Source organism: Peromyscus eremicus, chromosome 3, assembly GCF_949786415.1.
Source record: "Peromyscus eremicus chromosome 3, PerEre_H2_v1, whole genome shotgun sequence".
NCBI classification, from domain to species: Eukaryota; Metazoa; Chordata; class Mammalia; order Rodentia; family Cricetidae; genus Peromyscus; species Peromyscus eremicus.
The window spans coordinates 40,226,666-40,245,538 of NC_081418.1; the positions used below are offsets into that span (position 1 = coordinate 40,226,666).

At 43.4% G+C, this 18,873-nt stretch overlaps 1 protein-coding gene across 1 annotated transcript in view; it reads left to right on the forward strand.

The window, feature by feature from the left end:
* The window catches only part of Snd1 (staphylococcal nuclease and tudor domain containing 1), a 427,841-nt gene that overhangs the window by 271,008 nt on the left and 137,960 nt on the right, over positions 1 to 18,873 (forward strand). The window contains exon 15 of the mRNA XM_059257458.1: positions 7,423 to 7,564. Within this exon, the coding sequence (XP_059113441.1) occupies positions 7,423 to 7,564 (142 nt within the window). The remainder of the gene's footprint in view (positions 1 to 7,422; positions 7,565 to 18,873) is intronic.

Consider the following 18,873-nt stretch of genomic DNA (forward strand, 5'->3'; position numbering starts at 1 on the left):
GGATCTCTGTGAGTTCGAGGCCAGCCTGGCCTACAGAGAGAGTTCCAGGACAGGCTCCAAAGCTACACAGAGAAACCCTGTCTTAAAAAAAAAAAGTTTTAAAGTACTTTGATACATTCAGCTTTTTATTATATTAAAGTAATTCATATAAAAACTACTGAGCTATTAGTTTTAAACTTGTCATTTTTTCCTACTTAATGATAAGTTAGTTGGCTAGGGTAAAAGTTGCCTTGAATTTAATATTAAGGAAGTGCATTCTTCATATTCAGGTTATTTTTACCTTTTAAAATTTAAAATATGTACAGCTAAAATATATTACCTTCAGCATATAATTCTGTGAGCTTTGACAAATGTGTCCCATACACTTTTTTCCTTTTGGAAAAAGGGTGTCCTGTATCTCAGGCTGACCTTGAGCTCATGGTATAGCCAAAAATGCTAGGATTATAGACCTACAAAACCATGACCAGTTTTATGTAGTCGTGGGCATGGAACCCAGGGCCTCATGCGTATTAGACAAGCACTCTACCAACCTAGCTCTATTCTCAGCCCCCTCAGTAGTCTTTGCAGAAATGTTGTGCTGTGAAATTACATATTTAGGATTCATACTTGTTCTGGCTAGTTTTATGTCAGTTTGATACAAGCTAGTATCATCAGAGGAGGGATCCTCAATTGAGAAAATGCCTCTATTAGATTGGGCTGTAGGCAAGCCTTTACAACATTTTCTTAATTAGTGGTCAATGGAGGAGGGCCCAGCCCATGTGGGACCTGGCCTGGTAGTCCTAGGTTCTAAGAAAGTGGGTTGGAAAAAAAGAAAAGAAAAGAAAGCAAGTTGAGCAAGCCATGGAGAACAAACCAGTAAGCAGCACCCTTCCACAGCCTCTGCATCAGCTCCTGCCTCCAGGTTCCTGTCCTGTTGGAGTTCCTACCCTGACTTCCTTGCCTTTTGGTCATGGTGTTTCATTGCAGCAACAGAAATCCTAACTCAGAAAATACCCATTGTGTTTAAATCATTTCCACTGCAGAGTACTATTCATGTTGTGGTGTAGACATGTTCTTTATCACAAGCTGATGAACTGTTAGGCCACTCCACATTTTAACTGTTCATTTAAAGTCCAAAACATATTCTGTAGCATGTTGCGTGGCCAGCCAGGACTGTCAGGATGGTTAGTCAGCACACCACTTTGTGTGTTTTTATTCTGAACACAAAAATGAGTCTTATCTTTTTAGCTTTCACCAAGTCTTTATTTCTTTCCTTAGTATTGTACATGGGAGAAAAAAGACATAGATTCAGCAGGGTCAACCAAATGAATCTTTTGTAGATGCCTGTTTTTTGTAGCACTCCTGAAATGGGTGTGTCTACAAAGTTACGAAGGATGTAGTTTGCCCTTATTTGGAAGAGAGGCCATGCTGGAACTAAGGTGTCTGTCTTCTCCTAGATCCGGTGGTAAGCACTCCATTCTGGCTTCTCTTGCCTTTTGTGTGTCCTTAGCTTGCAGGTTCCCTTTGGAAATTTAATTTAGCCAGTTGGCCTGCGTTCCCTCAATAACAGATGAGGGTATAGAAGTTTTAATTTCAAGAGAGCAGACTTCTGCAGCTTGGGCATCTTCTTGTAGCCTGGGCATCTACAGATGTCCTCTGAAGTCCTATTCCAGAGGTGGAGTCCAAGCCCAGACACTGCTTCTATGCGCTGACATATGGGAATCCTGGGTGATGTGATATGTCAGCTAAGCCAACAACTGGAGAGGATGTAAACCAGACATCACTTAATGAGAGATTATCGATGGCCTAGATTCAGTACCTTTAGAACAAAGTGTTGTAATTTTTGTTCTGTGAGTTTTTTTCTCCACAACTCACTCCTGTTTCCTTTATTCCTGTTAAATGTGCAGCTCGATGAAGTTTGCACACACATACCAGAACCCCCTCACACACGCTTACTGTGAAATATTAATAACTAGCCAGAAAGGTTGGCTTCAGAGTTTTAAGTGCTTTGTGGTAACACTAGAGCTGGAATGCATTTCCAAGTGTCCTCCCCACCAGAGCCCCATTTATTTCAAGAGATTATCATGCTGTACAGTTGGCTCCTCACAGAGAATCATAAACCCATTCCAAGAATTAAAATGTCACTTGTGGCCACGGAACCAGGCGTGTGGAAGGGAGGAAGAGTGTGGAGTGATGAGTGGTGTTTTTGCCTTTCTGGTAGGGGATGTCTCTGTGATTTGTCTTTTGTGCCGCTGCAGAAGTAATGCCCCTCATTTGGACAGCCCTGCACAGATAGATAACTATGGCAGTGAATGATCACAACATTCCTTAAAATGAAAGAACACGTTTGCTTCAGTGTCCTTAGCAATTAGTTCTGATCTCCATATTCTTATCTGTATCTGCCCTCTTGTTTCACTGACTATGCATTATGATTGGTTGGCCCTGATGGGGCCCAGTAAGACAGCCAGTTCTAGATGGGAAGAAGTATTCTAAGGTAGAGAAAATACCCATGACACCTCCAAGAAGCCTCCTTGGGGACAGTGGTCTCTTCACCATTGAGCTTCCTAGGTGCTGATAGAGTACATCTGTATTAACAGCTTCACCTATGTATGTGATTTGGTTTGCTTCAAGGTTATTCTTTGATGTTCATGGAAAAGTGATTGTGGTGATGAGAATTCATTGGTGAACTTCCTTATTATCAGTTTTCATTTGAGGCTCCCGAGTGGTTACCTGGTAACTAATAGGCTTAACCCTTTTCCCATTTCCCCATGCTCTTTTGAGTCTGTGATGTTTCATGTCTACCATAAGGGATTTTGGGGGGAAGATGATAGAGTTTCTTTTGCTAACATTAGGTGCATGTGAACAGCTTCAATGGACTCTCATTTCTGTAAGTTGTATTCTTCTAGGCTACAGACGACCTGGGACTGTTTAAGTACTGCCCTCCCAGCCATGTCCTGTGCCTACTCTTCTAGGATTCTACTTCATCAGTTCTCCTGCCTCCAGCCATCTTTGTCCCTCTCCAACCTTGGTAATTACAAAATTATTTTGAAAACATCAGTTTTAGGCCAGGTTTGGTGGCGCACACCTTTAATCCCAGCACTTGAGGCAGAGGCAGGTGGATCTCTATGAGTCTGAGGCCAGCCTGGTCTACAGAGTGAGTTCAGTACAGCCAGGGCTGTTACACAGGGAAACCCTGTCTCAGACTCCCAGACACACATGAGGGCGGGGTGGGGGGAGTGCATTTGTGGTCACAGAAAGGTCTTTGTTCGGTTGGTTTTATCTGGGTGTTTAAGGCAGTTTGATTTATCCTGGGCTGTCCTCCAACTCACTAAGTAGCTAAGAATAACCTCAAAGTTCTGATCCTCCTGTTTCAGCTTCCAGGGATGCAGCTTCTCAGTGTCAGGATGAATTACAGTATGTATCACCACTCCCAGTTTATATGGGGATTGTACCCAGGGCAAGCAAGATGGGTCTTCTGTAGCCAAGGATAACCCTGGACTCCTGATCTTCCTGCCTCCTTCTCCCAAGTATTATGATTATATATGTACCACCATGTCCAACCCACAGGAAAGTACTTTTTACAGAAGAGTTGCAGGCCAGCTGTTGGTAGCGATTTTGTGTAACCACAGAAAGGTCTGGTGGAAGGCTGGGGAAGTGGCTTAGCGAGTAACGGCCACTTGACCACAAGCCTGATGACCTGAGTTCAGTCTCCAGAACCCACATAGTGAAAGGAGAGAACTAACTCCTGATAGATATTCTTTGACCTCCACGCGCATGTTGTGACATATATATATACATACAGTAAATACATGTTTCCACATTTGAAAGATTGGGCCTGATCCAGAAGAGGGCGGAATTAAGACGTGTCTATATCCTTTGACTCTCTCTAAGGAATGTCCAGCCTTTCTTGGGTCATTCTGATTCCTGTTGCTCTGAATTTGAGGTATGGATGTTAACTGCTTTGAAATGAAGTTACCTGGGCACATTTGTTGCATCATTACTTTCTCAATTTCAAGGTGTATTGAGGAGGCAGAAACATTCCTTAAAGAGATGCCATCCACAATAGCAGGTTAAACGTGGCTAATGCAACCTTAAATTAGCTCTTCTAAGAGGACAGAAAAATACTTGTGCATGGCTTGTTGTGAAGCACAGGTAATGGGAAACCTACCAGTGCAACAAAGAGGAAATTCTTCTGCCCAGAAATACAGTTGCTGCTTTATTTGTTTACACCAGTGGAGGAGAATATTGGTGTAGATAACAGAGAACCATACCAGTTTTATCTGCTTGGATCCTCAAAGCCTGGAACCAGTATTGTAGCAGGGAGCTACGGCAGTAGCTTCCCAGCCCTTTTATGAGGAAACTGTCACACAGAAAACCCAAGCATGAGAGCCTAGCCATCGAAGCAGAAGTATTCGATATGCCTTGGAATGAGCATTCTGTGCTACACATCTCAGAACTATCCTGAGATCTTTAATGTCTGTTTTTAAGAACAAACTTGGGGCTACATTTTTCTAAAGAAATCTTTGATATTACCAAATTTGAGTGAGCTGTGCTTCTGTGTTATTGAAAAGGAGTAAAACTATCATGTTAGTGACATCTCTGAACTTTACCACTGTATTAGCCTTAAGATCTGTTGGTGTCTTCAACTTCACAGGAGAGTGGAAACTGGTCTCTGGTATATTTTATTTCTTATAATCAAATTTTATCTTGTTTACCTTTTAGTTAACTTTCTCTTATTAACCCTAAAAATGGCTGTGAGACTCAAAACACTTTTCCGTGCTTGCATGAGTTTCTCTGAAAGGCAACTAACCTAACCACATTCAGTCCATTTTATTGTAATATACTCTGGATTTCTAAAATAAATAATTTCTACATCTAAATTATCAGGGGGTTACATAATGGCTACATCACCTGAGGAGAGTTACCAATATTCTTTACTATTCTTTTAATCTGAGTCACTGAAATAAATGGTCTCAAGAATTTTCATATTGAAAAAGAGCATGCCAAGCAAAGAAGTGCTTGTCATAACAAGAAAAGACAGATACCGTCCTGTGGCTGTGAGTGAGATTCGAAAGAGCTGACATCTCTTGGTTATTACAGTTAGGTTAATTGACTTCATATGATCCTTTCATTCTTAAAATGCTGTCAACTTGGATGCAGTCTCCACTCTTCCTCTTAATGGGTGTTCCATGCCGATCCATCTCCTCACTAAGCCTTTGAATCCTTGCCTCAAGAACATGGGCACTCACTCCATATCTTATTTTGTAATTTTGCATCTGGAAGTAAACATGGTAAGCTTTTAAAGTTTCATGCCTTCAATTTTCATTGTTGACTTTCACTTCTAATCTCTGTCAGAGTCAGTAGCATGCCTTTCTCTCTCTCTCATCTTTCCATATGTCATTTTTGGAGTCAGTCTGGTAGACATAAGTGGAGTCAAGGCCGTCTATGGATTTCATTGCATAGAGAACAGTCAGGTCGCTTGAATCCCCTTGATTGTTCTTGAATAAGTATCTCCCTGATAAAGCAGGGAATGTTTTACCCTGCTCCTTGGCCTTAGCAAAAGGGGGAGGATAAGGACACAGCTTCCTTGTTAGTATTAACATTAAAGGCCTGTGTGTATTAGTCCTATGAGCTGCTTTTTTTTTTTTTTTTCTCCCAGGTATAGTCAAAAAAACGTGATGAGCAAAAGTCTATTTCTGGAAAAATGTAGATAACTCCAGGTTTGGAGGAAGACTTTTTCAGTGATACTGAGTTGCCTCATGATTTGCAATAATCAATTTGATAATTGTTGTTGACTTACTGGCTCAGCTCATGAATAATGCCCCAGATTTAGACTAGTATGGCAAAAGGATTTGAATCAGGTAGTGCTTTTGTCCCTTGGAACATTTGTCTTGCTTGACTGTTCTGGACTTCAGCCAACTGCCAGAAAGACATTTTGCTTGCTGTATGTGTACAGTAGAATATGTGTCACTTAAGTGTTCACTAGGGGAGTTTCCAGCCCACTACAGCTCATTGTTAGCTTACCTTTTTACCATTGTGCTATTAGAAAGACTGAGAATGGATGACTGTCTCTCCTTTTCTCTAAGAATCTGTTTGAAGGGAGGATGGATCTCATTACTATAAATATTGTTTTCATCACAGCCTACCTTGCTGATTCTGAATGAGAGCAGCACCTTTGGCTGCTGTGGAAACTCTGTAATACTTGATGGCTTGTTAAATTTTCATTATTGTATGTACATTAATTTAGATACAATAGCTCTGTTGCTAGGAGAAGCATCAGAAAGGAAGAGCTTGGCTGAGTGCAGCCTGCCTGTGTGGCAGAAGTCAGGAAAGTCTGCAGAACTTGCTGTCCTCAGAGTGAGTTTGTAGTTCTGCTGGCTGGGCTGAAAACCTCGGAAATTCTCAAATCCAGCCACTATTCCCCAGCATATGTGATGTGATATTTTGATGCTTGCTTACTCTATCATCTGTTTAATTAGCTTGAGAGACTGAAAGGATTTGAAAGCTCTTAGCGCCACTGTGGTCAAGAGCTCTGAGACTCAAAATGTTCATGTTTGGTACTCTTGAGAGCAGAATGCATGGACTTGTGTTGATGCATTAAAACTGTTGGAAAAATACTAGATGGTTCTATGTGGGTTTTTTTTTTAATTTCTATAATTATTTATGCTGATGTGATGTAGTCTTTGTCTTCATGGAATACATCCTATTATTATATATTTCCCTGGGTAATATATTTACACACACACACACACACACACACACACACACACACACCTCTTGAAAATGCATATGCAGCAAGAATAGTTGTACTGATGTACAGAGAAGGCCAGGTTCTGGACAAGGTTAAGAAACCAGGAAGTTTGGAGGCCAGAATAGTTGTACTGATGTACAGAGAAGGCCAGGTTCTGGACAAGGTTAAGAAACCAGGAAGTTTGGAGTCTTATACAACCTGTTTACAGTTGAAGATAGACTAATACTTGTGGCTTCCTGAGCAAGAATTGTAGGAGTATGTGACATTGCCTGAACACCACTGTTTTGTTTTGTTTAGGAAGAAATGTAAAGGTTTAGTTGGTCGCCATAGAAGGATAGTATTCGTTTTTGACCTCAGTTTCACCTTAGGAGAAAACAAACTCTTTGCCCTGCATCAGAGAAGGAGCGGACTGTTTCCAAGCATTCACTCTTTTATATAGACAGTGAGTGCTTACTTACTGTACGGAAGGAAGCACTGAGCCACCGAGAATGTTCTGGGAACTGTTGTTTGACACTGTTTATTCTAAAAAGGTCACATGAGCAGCACATCTGTGCCATATCTTCAAAAATTACAGATTCTTACGTGGTTATTTCCTTACTTTCCTCTGGACTTTTTATCCTAAACCAAAGACAAAGGGACCTGTATTTGTACCCACTGCTCCCCAATGATTATTTCCTTCTTTTCTCCATCAGGACACCCAGAAAGCAAAGCAGTTCCTGCCCTTTCTTCAGCGGGCAGGCCGTTCTGAGGCTGTGGTGGAATATGTCTTCAGTGGCTCTCGCCTCAAGCTCTATTTGCCTAAGGAGACCTGCCTCATCACCTTCCTGCTGGCAGGTGAGTCTGTGCCACAAGTGACTCTGAATGGTCTTCCCGGAAGTTGACCCTTCCCTGTTCTTCCTCCATCCCACCAAACACAGGCCTTTGGAGCATGGTTTGAAAGACAGCACAGAACTAACTCATCCTACTTAGATGGCTGGGGTAGAAAACAAATACTAGAATTCTCATAGTTTGCATCAGCCATTTAAGGTCATCTGCTCCTGCCATGTCAGTAGTAGGCAGGCCTCAGGAGCTGAGCTGCCCTGTCCTTGGAGTTCCCCAAGAGATGCCTCTTGCTTCTTTTTTATTCAAATGTCATCAGGATCCCAGTCCTTTAGGAAAACCTAGCCAAGACACTGCTTTTCACAGGCTCCTATGACTGCAGTATTTCTTGTTGACTGAGTGGGTGACATGCTGGACAAGCCTTCCTCCTTCCCTTGCTGTCTAATCGTTCAGCTCTCCTAGCCTGCCTTGCTGGCTTGCTCAGTGTTTTCCCAGCCAGCGAGACTGTGTGAACTGTGCTCTTTGAACAACTTACATTTATGTATTCAGGGAATAAACCGCTTCGTTTCTTCGCTGCTGGCCAATAATAAAGATATTTATTTCTAGTCAGCCCTTACAGAAACCGTGGTCTTTGAAGGAAGGCTGTCATTTCATCCTCCCACCCCTCACACACATTTATCCACTCACAAAGGACACGCGCCGTTGTGCTCCCCAGATGCACGTTGCCTTTTCTGTTACTGTCCTGTTGCCTCAGCACTTCAGTTGAATTCTTGAATAGAATTTGCTGTGGTTGAAGAGAAGCAGGAGCCTTGCTTTCTATCTGTCCGCTGCCAGATTCCCTTGGCCCCTTTTTCCTGGAAGGCACTGAGAACTTCTCATCTGTACAAGGGGCTCCCTTAGGCCCCAACTAAAAGGGCTGAGTTATGTACAGTAAGCCACTCCCTAAACACCTGACTACGCAGCTCACTGCTTCTCCTTGACTGTCCTTGACAAGGCACTTCCCCAAACTCCTACCAGTTTGATGGTAGCTACCCAGCTCTGTAGGTTTCCTGAAAGGCCCAAGTGAAGTGTGACTCCGTGCTCAGGGGCATTTGTGGAGAGAAGGCTTGCATCAAATCCACACCTGACTGGAGGGCCAACTTGTGTTTCTGCTGGTGGCAGTTGTAGTCAAGGGAAAGCTACAGGGTGGTGCAAGTCTGATCCTGCGGTCGTTTTTTGCCCTCTTCTTAAGATTTCTGTAGCTGAAAGATTTCTTGGCTGTGAATTCTTGTTATGGGGTTTAAGATATATATATATATTCAGCTCATTCTCTGCTCTACCCAAAAACCAAAAGCAGCCTCTTGGCAGTGTGGAGTTTAGTCCACGGTGAAAAATAGAAAAGGTCTGATTGTTTCCCGGAAACCTGACCTCAGATCCATAGAGGAAAAAAAAAACACTGGCTTCTAAACTCAGCTCCTTCCAAGGAGCCACCTCAAGGTTTGTGCATGGTAGGAGAGTTCCTGCAGGATGCTGTTTGTTAAACCTTGCTTAGAAGGAAGCCATGTTAACTGCCTGACTCTGCGTCATCCAATTCCTCTGTATACTTGGCATTATCCTAATCATCATTGTTCCAAGACATTGTCTAACTTAACTTTCAACCTGAAAGGTAGATTACACAGCAGCAAATACATGCTAAGAAATATAATCACAGACATTCAGGAGGTAGACAGTCTAGACTGCACTTTTGTTTAAGGTGAGTGCAGCGGAGAAAGTCAAGTGTCCTAGGCTTGAGCCTCAGAGTTGATTATGAAGGCCATAGTCAAAGCCAACACAGTGATGGGAACTGGTTAGATGGATGGGTAATTGGTTTGGCCTTGTGTGTGTAATATTTATAGTTTCCATAGAAATGTTCAAGCCCGTTTGAATCTGTGCAGATGCTCAGGTCAGGGAGTACTTAGCATATGTGTAGTACTTTAGGCTCTTTGTGTGCCTCTAAAACAGCTTTAGGAGTGGCTTATTCCACTCCATATATGAAGTAAACAACCTAGAAACTCCAACATAGGCTAAGGATTCATATGCAGGCAGAGAAAATATGGCCCAGGAAGTAACAGAAGACCATTGAGCATGGTCCTCACGTATCTAAGGGAGCAGAGAACTCTGAGGAGCCAGCACTGTCAGAGTTCACATAGAAGAGCAAGTGTACAAAAATGAAATGATTTTGTACTGTATCAATCAGAAAGTCACAGGGGACCTTTGTCGGTATATTTTCATCAGAGTTTCAACCAAAGGCAGATTCCAGATGGTTGGAAAATACCCATGACTGCTGGAAAGGAGCAGACTTACCAGGTAGAGATTGCTCTACTCAAAAACCTAACAGAGAATGAAAAATAGTGCACAAAAATGAGAGCTGACTGGGTAATGTGGAAAAGGGATATCCGCATCGTGGGTACTTCTAAAATTGGTGCATGCTTTTGAATCATGAAGGTTGTGTGTTAGAGTTGGAAAGCTATCAAATATAGCTATTGTTTTTCTTAAACCAGTTAGGTAAAACTCAATAAAATCTTAATATACAAAAGATGGAGTAGCTGGGTCTGGTAGTGAAAGCCTGTAATCACAGTACTAAGTAAATGGAGGCAGTATGATCAAGAGTTTGATGCCAGTCTCTGCTGTATATCGAGGCCAACCTGGATGAGGTACTGTCTCCAAAGAGGGGCGTGTGGGGATGGGGAGGGTTGAGAAAAATCCTAGGGAATATGCAGTTTAAATTGTTGAAGAGTCCTGTTGAGAATCCCGAAAAATGAAGGAGACTGTGGAAGGATAAGGAAGAGCACAGTGACCTGGGGGAGATGTGAGTTAGCTAGAACATGGATGGAGTGAGAGTCTGCTTAGAGAGAGACCATTTGTGACAGTGAAGGTGAGTGAGTATAAGCATAGACCTGGAAACCTGAGTTTGACTGTTACTTAGAACAGTCTATTCTCATGGTAGAACTCAAAGATAGGTGCCACATGCACTCCACACCATATAAAATGACACTGCAAAAATTGTCTCTATTTGCAACCAGGAAAAAATTTGCATTGCAATTCTCAAGGGGAAAGTCAAGACATTTGTTGAGATCAGTCCCCTTCTTGCTGCTCTCATTAATCCCAGCCTTTTGGAGAGCCCTCTGTACTTGAAGGTGGGGTGGACACTTTCCATTTTTATGTGGCCTTTTTTGGGCAGACGGCCCCACAGCTTGATAGGGAGTGGCATTTGGCCCGAGCCAGCTGGTCTCTCTGTCACGGTTCCTGCACCCCTGTACGTGAAGTGATTGTGTGGTCAGATGGGATAGCAGGTGGGGCTGGGAGAGTGAGCCACAGCTAACAGGTCAGCGCCTCCTGACAGCTCTTGCCCTTAGTCCTTTCAGCACCTGGCTCAGGTTTGCTCAGCCAGCCGATGACCTTAGCCCATCAGCGCTGAGAGTCTTCAAGGTCCCTAAGCCTGCTGCTGTGGCCTCCTGTGCACTCTTTTGAGTCTTGGAGGCAGATCACAGCCCTCAGTTAGTGGGAAGCCGAGACCCCTGGCAGCTTGTATTTGTTTTAAGGCGTCAGTTTTCCTCCAGTAGCATTTAGTAAGCGGCATACATTCCTTCTGTTAGAACAAAAACAGCCTACCCTTACTCTTTGGTTTCAGGTTGTGTTTATTCGCCGTGTGTGTTAAGCGTTATTTTGGTATCTTGTCTAAGGTAGACTGAAGCATGTATTTGTAAATCATGTGCCTCTTGGTTCATATTTTGTGAACATGGAGTGTGTGTTCTACTATTGCCATGACCTTTGTATGGAGTTTTCTCAGTGTAAATCACCTAATGCCTTTTGGGCCACGCCGAGGGCACAGTTTAGGAAATTGTCATACTGACTCAGCATAGCAGGTATCAAGGTAGTGTCCTGTAAACAAAATGCTTCCTCCAGAATTAAAAGAGAAGAATAATTTGAGGCTTCAGGGTAAAGTAATATAAGGAGTCTTAATTAGGTATTTGAGATCTTTTGCCAGCCTGGATTGAGATCCGCACACGCCTGTTTTTTGCCTTTCCATCTTCCTGAAGGTGGTGTAGTCTGGTGAATTATAAGCCAAGGTGGGTGGGGTGAAGGGCTAGAGAAGATAGCACTCACGTTGTGTAGAACTCATGGGACAAACTGCCTAGAAGGCAGCAGCCACTTGGCAGGGGTTCCATGTAGATCACAGCAGGTGACTTATAATTAACCAGTTACCTAGGCACATGAAACAGGACTAGAAAATGAGGCTTCCCTTCACCTGCCCTTTGGCATCTATCTTACTTTTCTGTCTCGCTTTCTGATTAGAGCCCCCCCCCCCCCCCCCCGATGCATTCTGACTAGGGAGGCAGTAAGGTTCTAGATGTCTGTGTTTTAATGAGCGATAGTGGGTTTGTTCATGGTGAATAAAAGGTGTGGCTGTGTGGCTGTCCTTCACCTTGACTGTCTTTGAATGGGGTTTCATTTCCTTCCTTCTTCCCTTCCTTCCTTCACTTTCAAGTCTCTCCTCCGGCCTGTTGTAATTGGAATATCAACTGCTTGTTTCAATAGACCAGAAACTTGTAATGAGAGGAAGGGAGGGAAGGTAAGCAGGAGTATCCTTCTCATCTCCGGGCCCCAGGAATGGTGGATCCCCATTGATTACCAGTGCCTAACCAAATTACACAATTAAAGCCAATGTATGTTTAAGTGAGAAATCCCATTCTGCTATCACAGAGGTGCTAATGAATCAGGCTGTTACTGTGGTTGTGTTTGCTGGGCCTCTATCCTTAATTAAGCAATTACAGGGTCTGCTGATACTTATGAATTCCTTTCAGATGCTTTAATTGAATTGCAACTTAATGGATATTTGTGAAGTAGGGTGTTCATTCTCTTGGGATTTCCCAGTTTGGATGTCTCCTCTGCTTGTGTGTTTTCAGTTGGGACCCATCACCCGAAATGGACAGCTTGACAAGAGACTTTCCTGAAGCAAAGTTAGAGTTAAGTTCATCTTAGATCATCCTAAAAGGTCACTTCTAGGTAACAATTAGTATAACAGGTTTGGGGAGCATTTGTGACAAGGCCAAGAGTTTTCACAAGTTTGTTATAAGGAAGATACATAAATTAACAAGACAGTTTATGCCCTCAAATAACTTTTAATCTTGTAGTGTAAATAGCCATATAAAACCACGGAAGAATGAAGTTAGAGTCAGCAGAGGTCTAAGCCGCACACCACAAGAATTGCCTTAGTTCCTTCTGTGTCACAGCCGTGAAATACCTCAGCTAAGAATGGGTAACGCATGAAGGAAAGAAGTGGGCTTTGCCTCTCAGTTCTGGAAGCTGGATCATTTAAGATCCTGGTGGTGCCGGCAGCTGCTTGCTTCTGGTGGGGACTTCCTCCTGCTGCTTCACCTCACAGTGGAATTGCTGAAGGGCAAGTGTGTGAATAAAAGAGAAGAAACTGGGAGGGAGGGAGAGAGGGAGCGGCAGGGTCACTCCTGTCAGCCTACTCCTACAGTAAGTAACCCATCCCTTAAAGTCCCTGTCTCCCAACACTGCCACTGTACCAGTTAGATTTCAGCATAAATTTTACTGGGGATGGAGGGGCATCGAGGGAGAGTAATACAGCATGGCTAACCAGATTCACCGCATAGCAGAAGTCCAGAGGAAAGAACAAGTAATTGAGGGATGGGAAGTCTTCCAGAGGAGGTAGCATTTGAGCATCCAAGAAGATGTGGAACTTCTCTTTGGCAGAGCAACTTTGTATGAGTTCTCAGCAGAGTTTCCTTAGAGGATGAGCAGTCATCACCACTCTTCTGTGTCTGTATCAGTGCATGAACACCCTTCTTAAGGGCTTTCCTGCCGCTGAGCTGCAGTGCTCTGGCCTCAGCTTGAAGCCTCTGCACGTTCACCATTGGCCAGGCAGGTGAAGATGCAAACCTCTGATGTTAGGCTGATTGTCTCCCATCTTTAGATTGTGACTCAGTCCCAGAATGGGCTGCCTTATAACTTATGAGACAATCAATGGCATGGTCATTTAATAATGTTTTCTATCCTCTGGGCACCATCTCAGGGACACAGAAATGCATGATAAAGTTGTAGCCTTCTAGCAGGAAAGAATGCATAGACATAAAGGGGAACAAATATTTTAAGGATCAGGTAGCTGGGCTTGATGGTTCACATCAGTAATCCCAGCACATAGGAGGCTAAGGCAGGAAGATTGCCATAACAACAACAACAACACAAAGCATTAGGTAGCAGAAGCATACCTTCAGTTCTAACACATGGAAAGCACTTGGAGATTCTGAAACAGCGGCAATCGTTATGACACTCACCGGGCTCTGTAACCTGCTCTGTAACCCAGAAGCTCTAGATTCAGAGACCAGTGGGGCTGACAGCTGGTGTGTGGTATTTCAGTGGGTCTAATCAGAAGAGAGAGACCTGATTAGTAACAACCTAGAAATGCCCATATCTGGGGGTGAGCTTTAGGACTCAAATGTTCAGGCCTGTGGGACATAACGGGCTATTGCAGGGGAAGAGAGGAAGGGCTTCCGTTTGTTCAGAAGCCACTTCAAATATTTCCTTGATTGAGGCAAAGTATAAAGTCATCTTAATAAAGTCATCAGTAAAAATGAAATTTGTTCAGCATAATTTAAGGCACCCACAGGCCTTGTAGCTAGAACATGTTTAGGAATTCGATTTCCATCTTCCTCATTGTTTTGATCAGACCAGCCTGCTTATCTTGGTACGATGCTGGTGACCAGGGGATGAGGGAGACAGCAAGGCCCCTCTGGCAGTTGTGTGCTAGCCTGTGTCAGCTAGGGGCTTCTTAGCTGAGGGTAAGATAGTCGCCATCATGGTGCCCTCTGTGGAGTCTTGTCAGGCTTCTGTGGCCTCCAAGTCAGGGTGTTTGATCTCATTTGGGTTCTGTGTGCCAAAGAAAGGAGGTGTTGTATAATCCTCCACTGGGAGGGGCCCTGGGAATGCCTTTGGCTAGTCACTGAGCCGGTTCCCTCTGAACTTCTGATCTGCAGAAGGCTACTCGTGCTTTTTGTGCTTACTACCTCAGAGTTTTGGTTTAGGTGAGATAAGGACGATCCTGGCTAGAAACAAAGCCAGTTATCCACAGTGAATAACAGCCTGGAGAGTAAGCCAGAAGCAGAGCCATGAGCGTTTTCCTTTTCAGTTCCTCCTCCTTGCCTTCCTACTTTAAAAAGCATCTCATTTTGAATCTTCTTAGGGCAGGGAAGGATGAAGAGGAAGTTTCCAGAAATCTAATAGCTCTCCTGGCATGTATCCAGTACTAGCCCCCATCTCTGGTTGTGCCCGTTCCATTTAGTGGCTTTTTCAGAATACATTTCAGCATAGGGTTGTTTACTGTTTTCTTTTCAATACCATCTTGTCGACTTGCTGGCATTTTCCATTAGCCACTTAGTAGTAGTGATGTAACACCATCCACTGTTGGGCTACTCTCCACTAGCCCAGCCTTATGGAGAAGTCTGTTTGGCCATAAGGATTGTAGAAACAGACCCTAGATACAAGACAGGGAGAGTAAAAGTGGTTTGGTGATTTAGAATTAAAGGGAGGGCTGGAGAGCTGATGGCTCAGCAGTCAAGGGCTCTTGTTTGCAGAAGACACAGATTTGATTCTCAGCACCCACATGGCAGCTCACAACTATCCGTAACTCTAGTCTCGGGAGATCTGACACCCTCTTCCAGCCTCCACGGGCCCCAGGCAAGCATGTGGGCAAACATGCACAGCCCTACATGGCAGGCATAGCATCCATATAAAAATTAATAAATATTTTTTAAGAGAAATGCTGTGATGTCTTGTAGTGAGCAGTCCCTGGGTGAATAGTATACACTACCTGTAAGGTGTATCATGGTTGCTATGGGAACTACTTCTCACATCTTCTTTTCAAACCAATTTTAGGAGGTTTTACGTCACTTAACCTGTTCCTCATTTTGCTCTTCTCTTCTGCCCCAGGTCACTGCTCCCCTTGCAGTTCGTTCATAAAGTTACTGGGGCTTCTCCCATTAAAATACATAACTGATGGGCTGGATTTGAACGAGATTGTACAGTTTGAGTGGGAGCTGTACACTTGTCTGTGGTGTGGGCCGCCATGCACATCCCTGCAGTTGGCCTGCAGAAGGCCTCACAGACTTGCACTCCTGGAAGTGGGATGCACTCACCATGTATGAGGCCACTAAGGAGGCCCTGGGAGCTGTTCCTTATCTCAGTGCAGTAGCAGCATTCCCAGACTCTGATACAGAGGTGCCAGACACAGGCCTCGTAGGTGCAAGGATGAGACACAGAAGTCCCTGTCATATGTGGAAGCCATCTGAGACACAAATAGATTCACGACTAGAGCTTTTTTCCATTTATTTCAATTACTTAGAAGTTTTGGAAAGTTTTAGCCAGCGTTTCTTTTTCCTTTGTCTATGATGTAATAAATGAGACATACATCTTCTGTGGCTCCCTGCAGGGATGGCTTACAGGCTTCTAGAATGGGCTTAGGGAAAACTTCACGTTGGAGCTTTCTGGCTTCCCTTAGTCTTCCCTTCTGTGTATTTTAATGGTGCTTTACAATCGAATTCCTGAATAAACACATGAACCCCCATGCATACCTTTACTGGGGAGGAAGGTATTTAAGTCGACCAGTCAGCAGACCATCAGAGAAGTCCCCGTTTCCCTGCCCTTGTGTGCCTCCTTTTCCTGAGCTTGTACATCTGCTAGTGATTTTTCTAGGGTTAATTTGGGTGTTTTTATTTTTAAATTGGAACATGGTGTCTGTCTCTTTTCTGTGTGTGTTTTGGATGCAGCCCCTGTCCTAGGCATGCGGTTATTAACTCCACTGATACACCAGTTCACTCATTAGCATTTGCATTTTAAATTACAAGCTAGAGCAGACGACATTTATGCTATATTTGTACCATTGCCTTCTTCATGAATGATGTTGTATGTGCAGGGAATGCAGAAATAACTCTTGTAGAGCCCTGATATATTTTAGTCTCTTTTTCAGCAAACTGCTATTTCTTTTTACTCTTGATTTTCATTGTTTGATGGGGAAATTTTTTTTTATTCTTTTCCAAGTTTAGACTTACTCGTGAGTGCTACTGATTGGGAAATGCTAACAACAACCAATCCTCCATATCAAAATAGGCAGATTGCGTAGAGTGGTCATCTTTCCCGTTCACGTGGTGTTCCTTGTAAGCAGCCTGCTTCGATTTGAGAAGAGCAGAGTTTTCTCCTTCCCAGAGTAGTGGGTGGGAAGACATGGTAACAGATACTGTTCTTGCTTGTATCTGTGCTTGCATCCTCCTTTTTAAAAGGGGATTAGTCAGCAGTTACTTGCTAACACCTGTTATTGCTCAGCACCGCACAGGGAGAAAAGGAAATGGTGGAGGCCTTCAAGGGGCTAGCATTTGGACTTCATTGCAGTACATATTAAAGTATAAAAATGCCAACACAGCAGGAGGCTCCTCAAGATGAGAGGTTTCAGTGGCTAAATCCTCTTGCCCAGCTCCTGCTCATGGCAGATGGTAACTTCATCATATTGATCCCAAGAACCAGAGGAAAATTACACAGTTCTAGACTGTAGACCTGTGACCAGAGCCTTCTCAGACCTCCCCTGCTCTTCCTAACCTGAGTTTGCTGGATGAGGGCAGAAAGCCAGCTTTGGCTGATAGGTCTGTACCCAGGTTGTGCTTTCCTATAATCTGGCATCTGGTTTTGTCCCTTGGACTTCTGTCTTACAAGGACCTCTTTTTGTTAATCAGTTCTTCACCACCACCACCACCACCACCACCACCACCACCACACACACACACACTTACACATGTTTGAAATAACAAGGGGTTCAGAAACTCCGGACTGAAATAGAGGTGCATTCTGGGTGGGCAGTCAAAATTCTGCAGGTAATACAAGTTATTTCCCTTCCTTCTTTGGAAAGGGTTTTCTCCTCTAATAGTCATTCTGCTAATTAATTCTTGAGTAAACAAGACATAAAGAGCTACTTCTGAGACTGGTGATCCACATACAAGTAACTCACTAACTCAGAACCTGAGGCCCGAAACTGGGCATTTATTCTCTGGTTGTATATTGCCTGGTATGTGCAAGCTCAGTCCCTAGCACTAATTTTCAAAAATAAAATAAAATCTTGACCCTTTAATATGTGTTATTGCTACACATACTATGTCATATACTAAGCAGTAAAAGAAGTTATATGGCATGGGCAAATAGCACCCTAAGCCTCCTTTCGTAATGATCTGCCTCCTGCTATGAGTTTGAACTTGCGGTAAATACTGTCACATCATATTTATTCCTTCAGAGGATAGATTAGAAGGAAGGACTGGGGTTGGTAGCTTTTGTTTCTTCAACACAGTGGTATTTGAGTTGAATTGCTTTCCTAAATTCTGCTTCATATATTTAATGCAGGCTTCTGTATGTCTTCTAACTGTATTAGTCTCATAATAACATCTTACCTGGGCTGTACCAATTCAGAATTCTCCCTAAGAGATCCACATCCAGTCTGACCGACAGATACTGAAGTCAGATCACCAAATGGGCTCCAAAGTCAAGTGAGGGGTCCTTCCACTTACATACCACAATTCAGCCTGGGCTGATTTCTACCAAACACCTTCACATTAGTTCATCTTCTGTGAACAAAACACACATGAAATTCTGTTTTAAGAACTAATAGACAGTGGACAGTAGCTTGGGTGATAAGTGCTTACCTAGCATTCAGGACACTCTGAATTCAGTCCCCACCACCACAAAGGTCTGAAGTTCCTATCATCCTTGGCTACATAGCAGGTTTAAAAATGGCCAGCCTGTACTACATGAGTTCTTGTCTGAAAACATGAAAAAATAAAAGTTGATGGACACGATAAAATTAATACGAAATTATTCCATACCTCTATATGTCTTCTGTGGAAAAGTTCTTTTGGGTACATTCAGTGTTTACCACCCATGAAGACAACTCTTGATGCAGGCATTCTGTGCTTGGGTTTTTAGCTTCTTTTGGTTTCTGGGCCTGTTTCCTGTTGAAGCTATTCTCTGGGAAAGTAAACTGCCTTATAGGATAGCCAACACAGCAAGGCATCCCTAGTGGTCCCCAGGTGACAAGGCAGGGCAAAGGACGTGTTATCTGGTGTCACCTTCACAGTGCACTTGGGTGCTGTGGCAGTGGGCACTAGATAGCACTCTACATGTCCATTCAGTAACATGTACAAATGCTACTTACGGTGCTGATGAAAGCAGATGAGGCAGATAGCTCACTAAAGAGCCCTGGAATCAGCCGGGCGGTGGTGGCACACGTCTTTAATCCCAGCACTCAC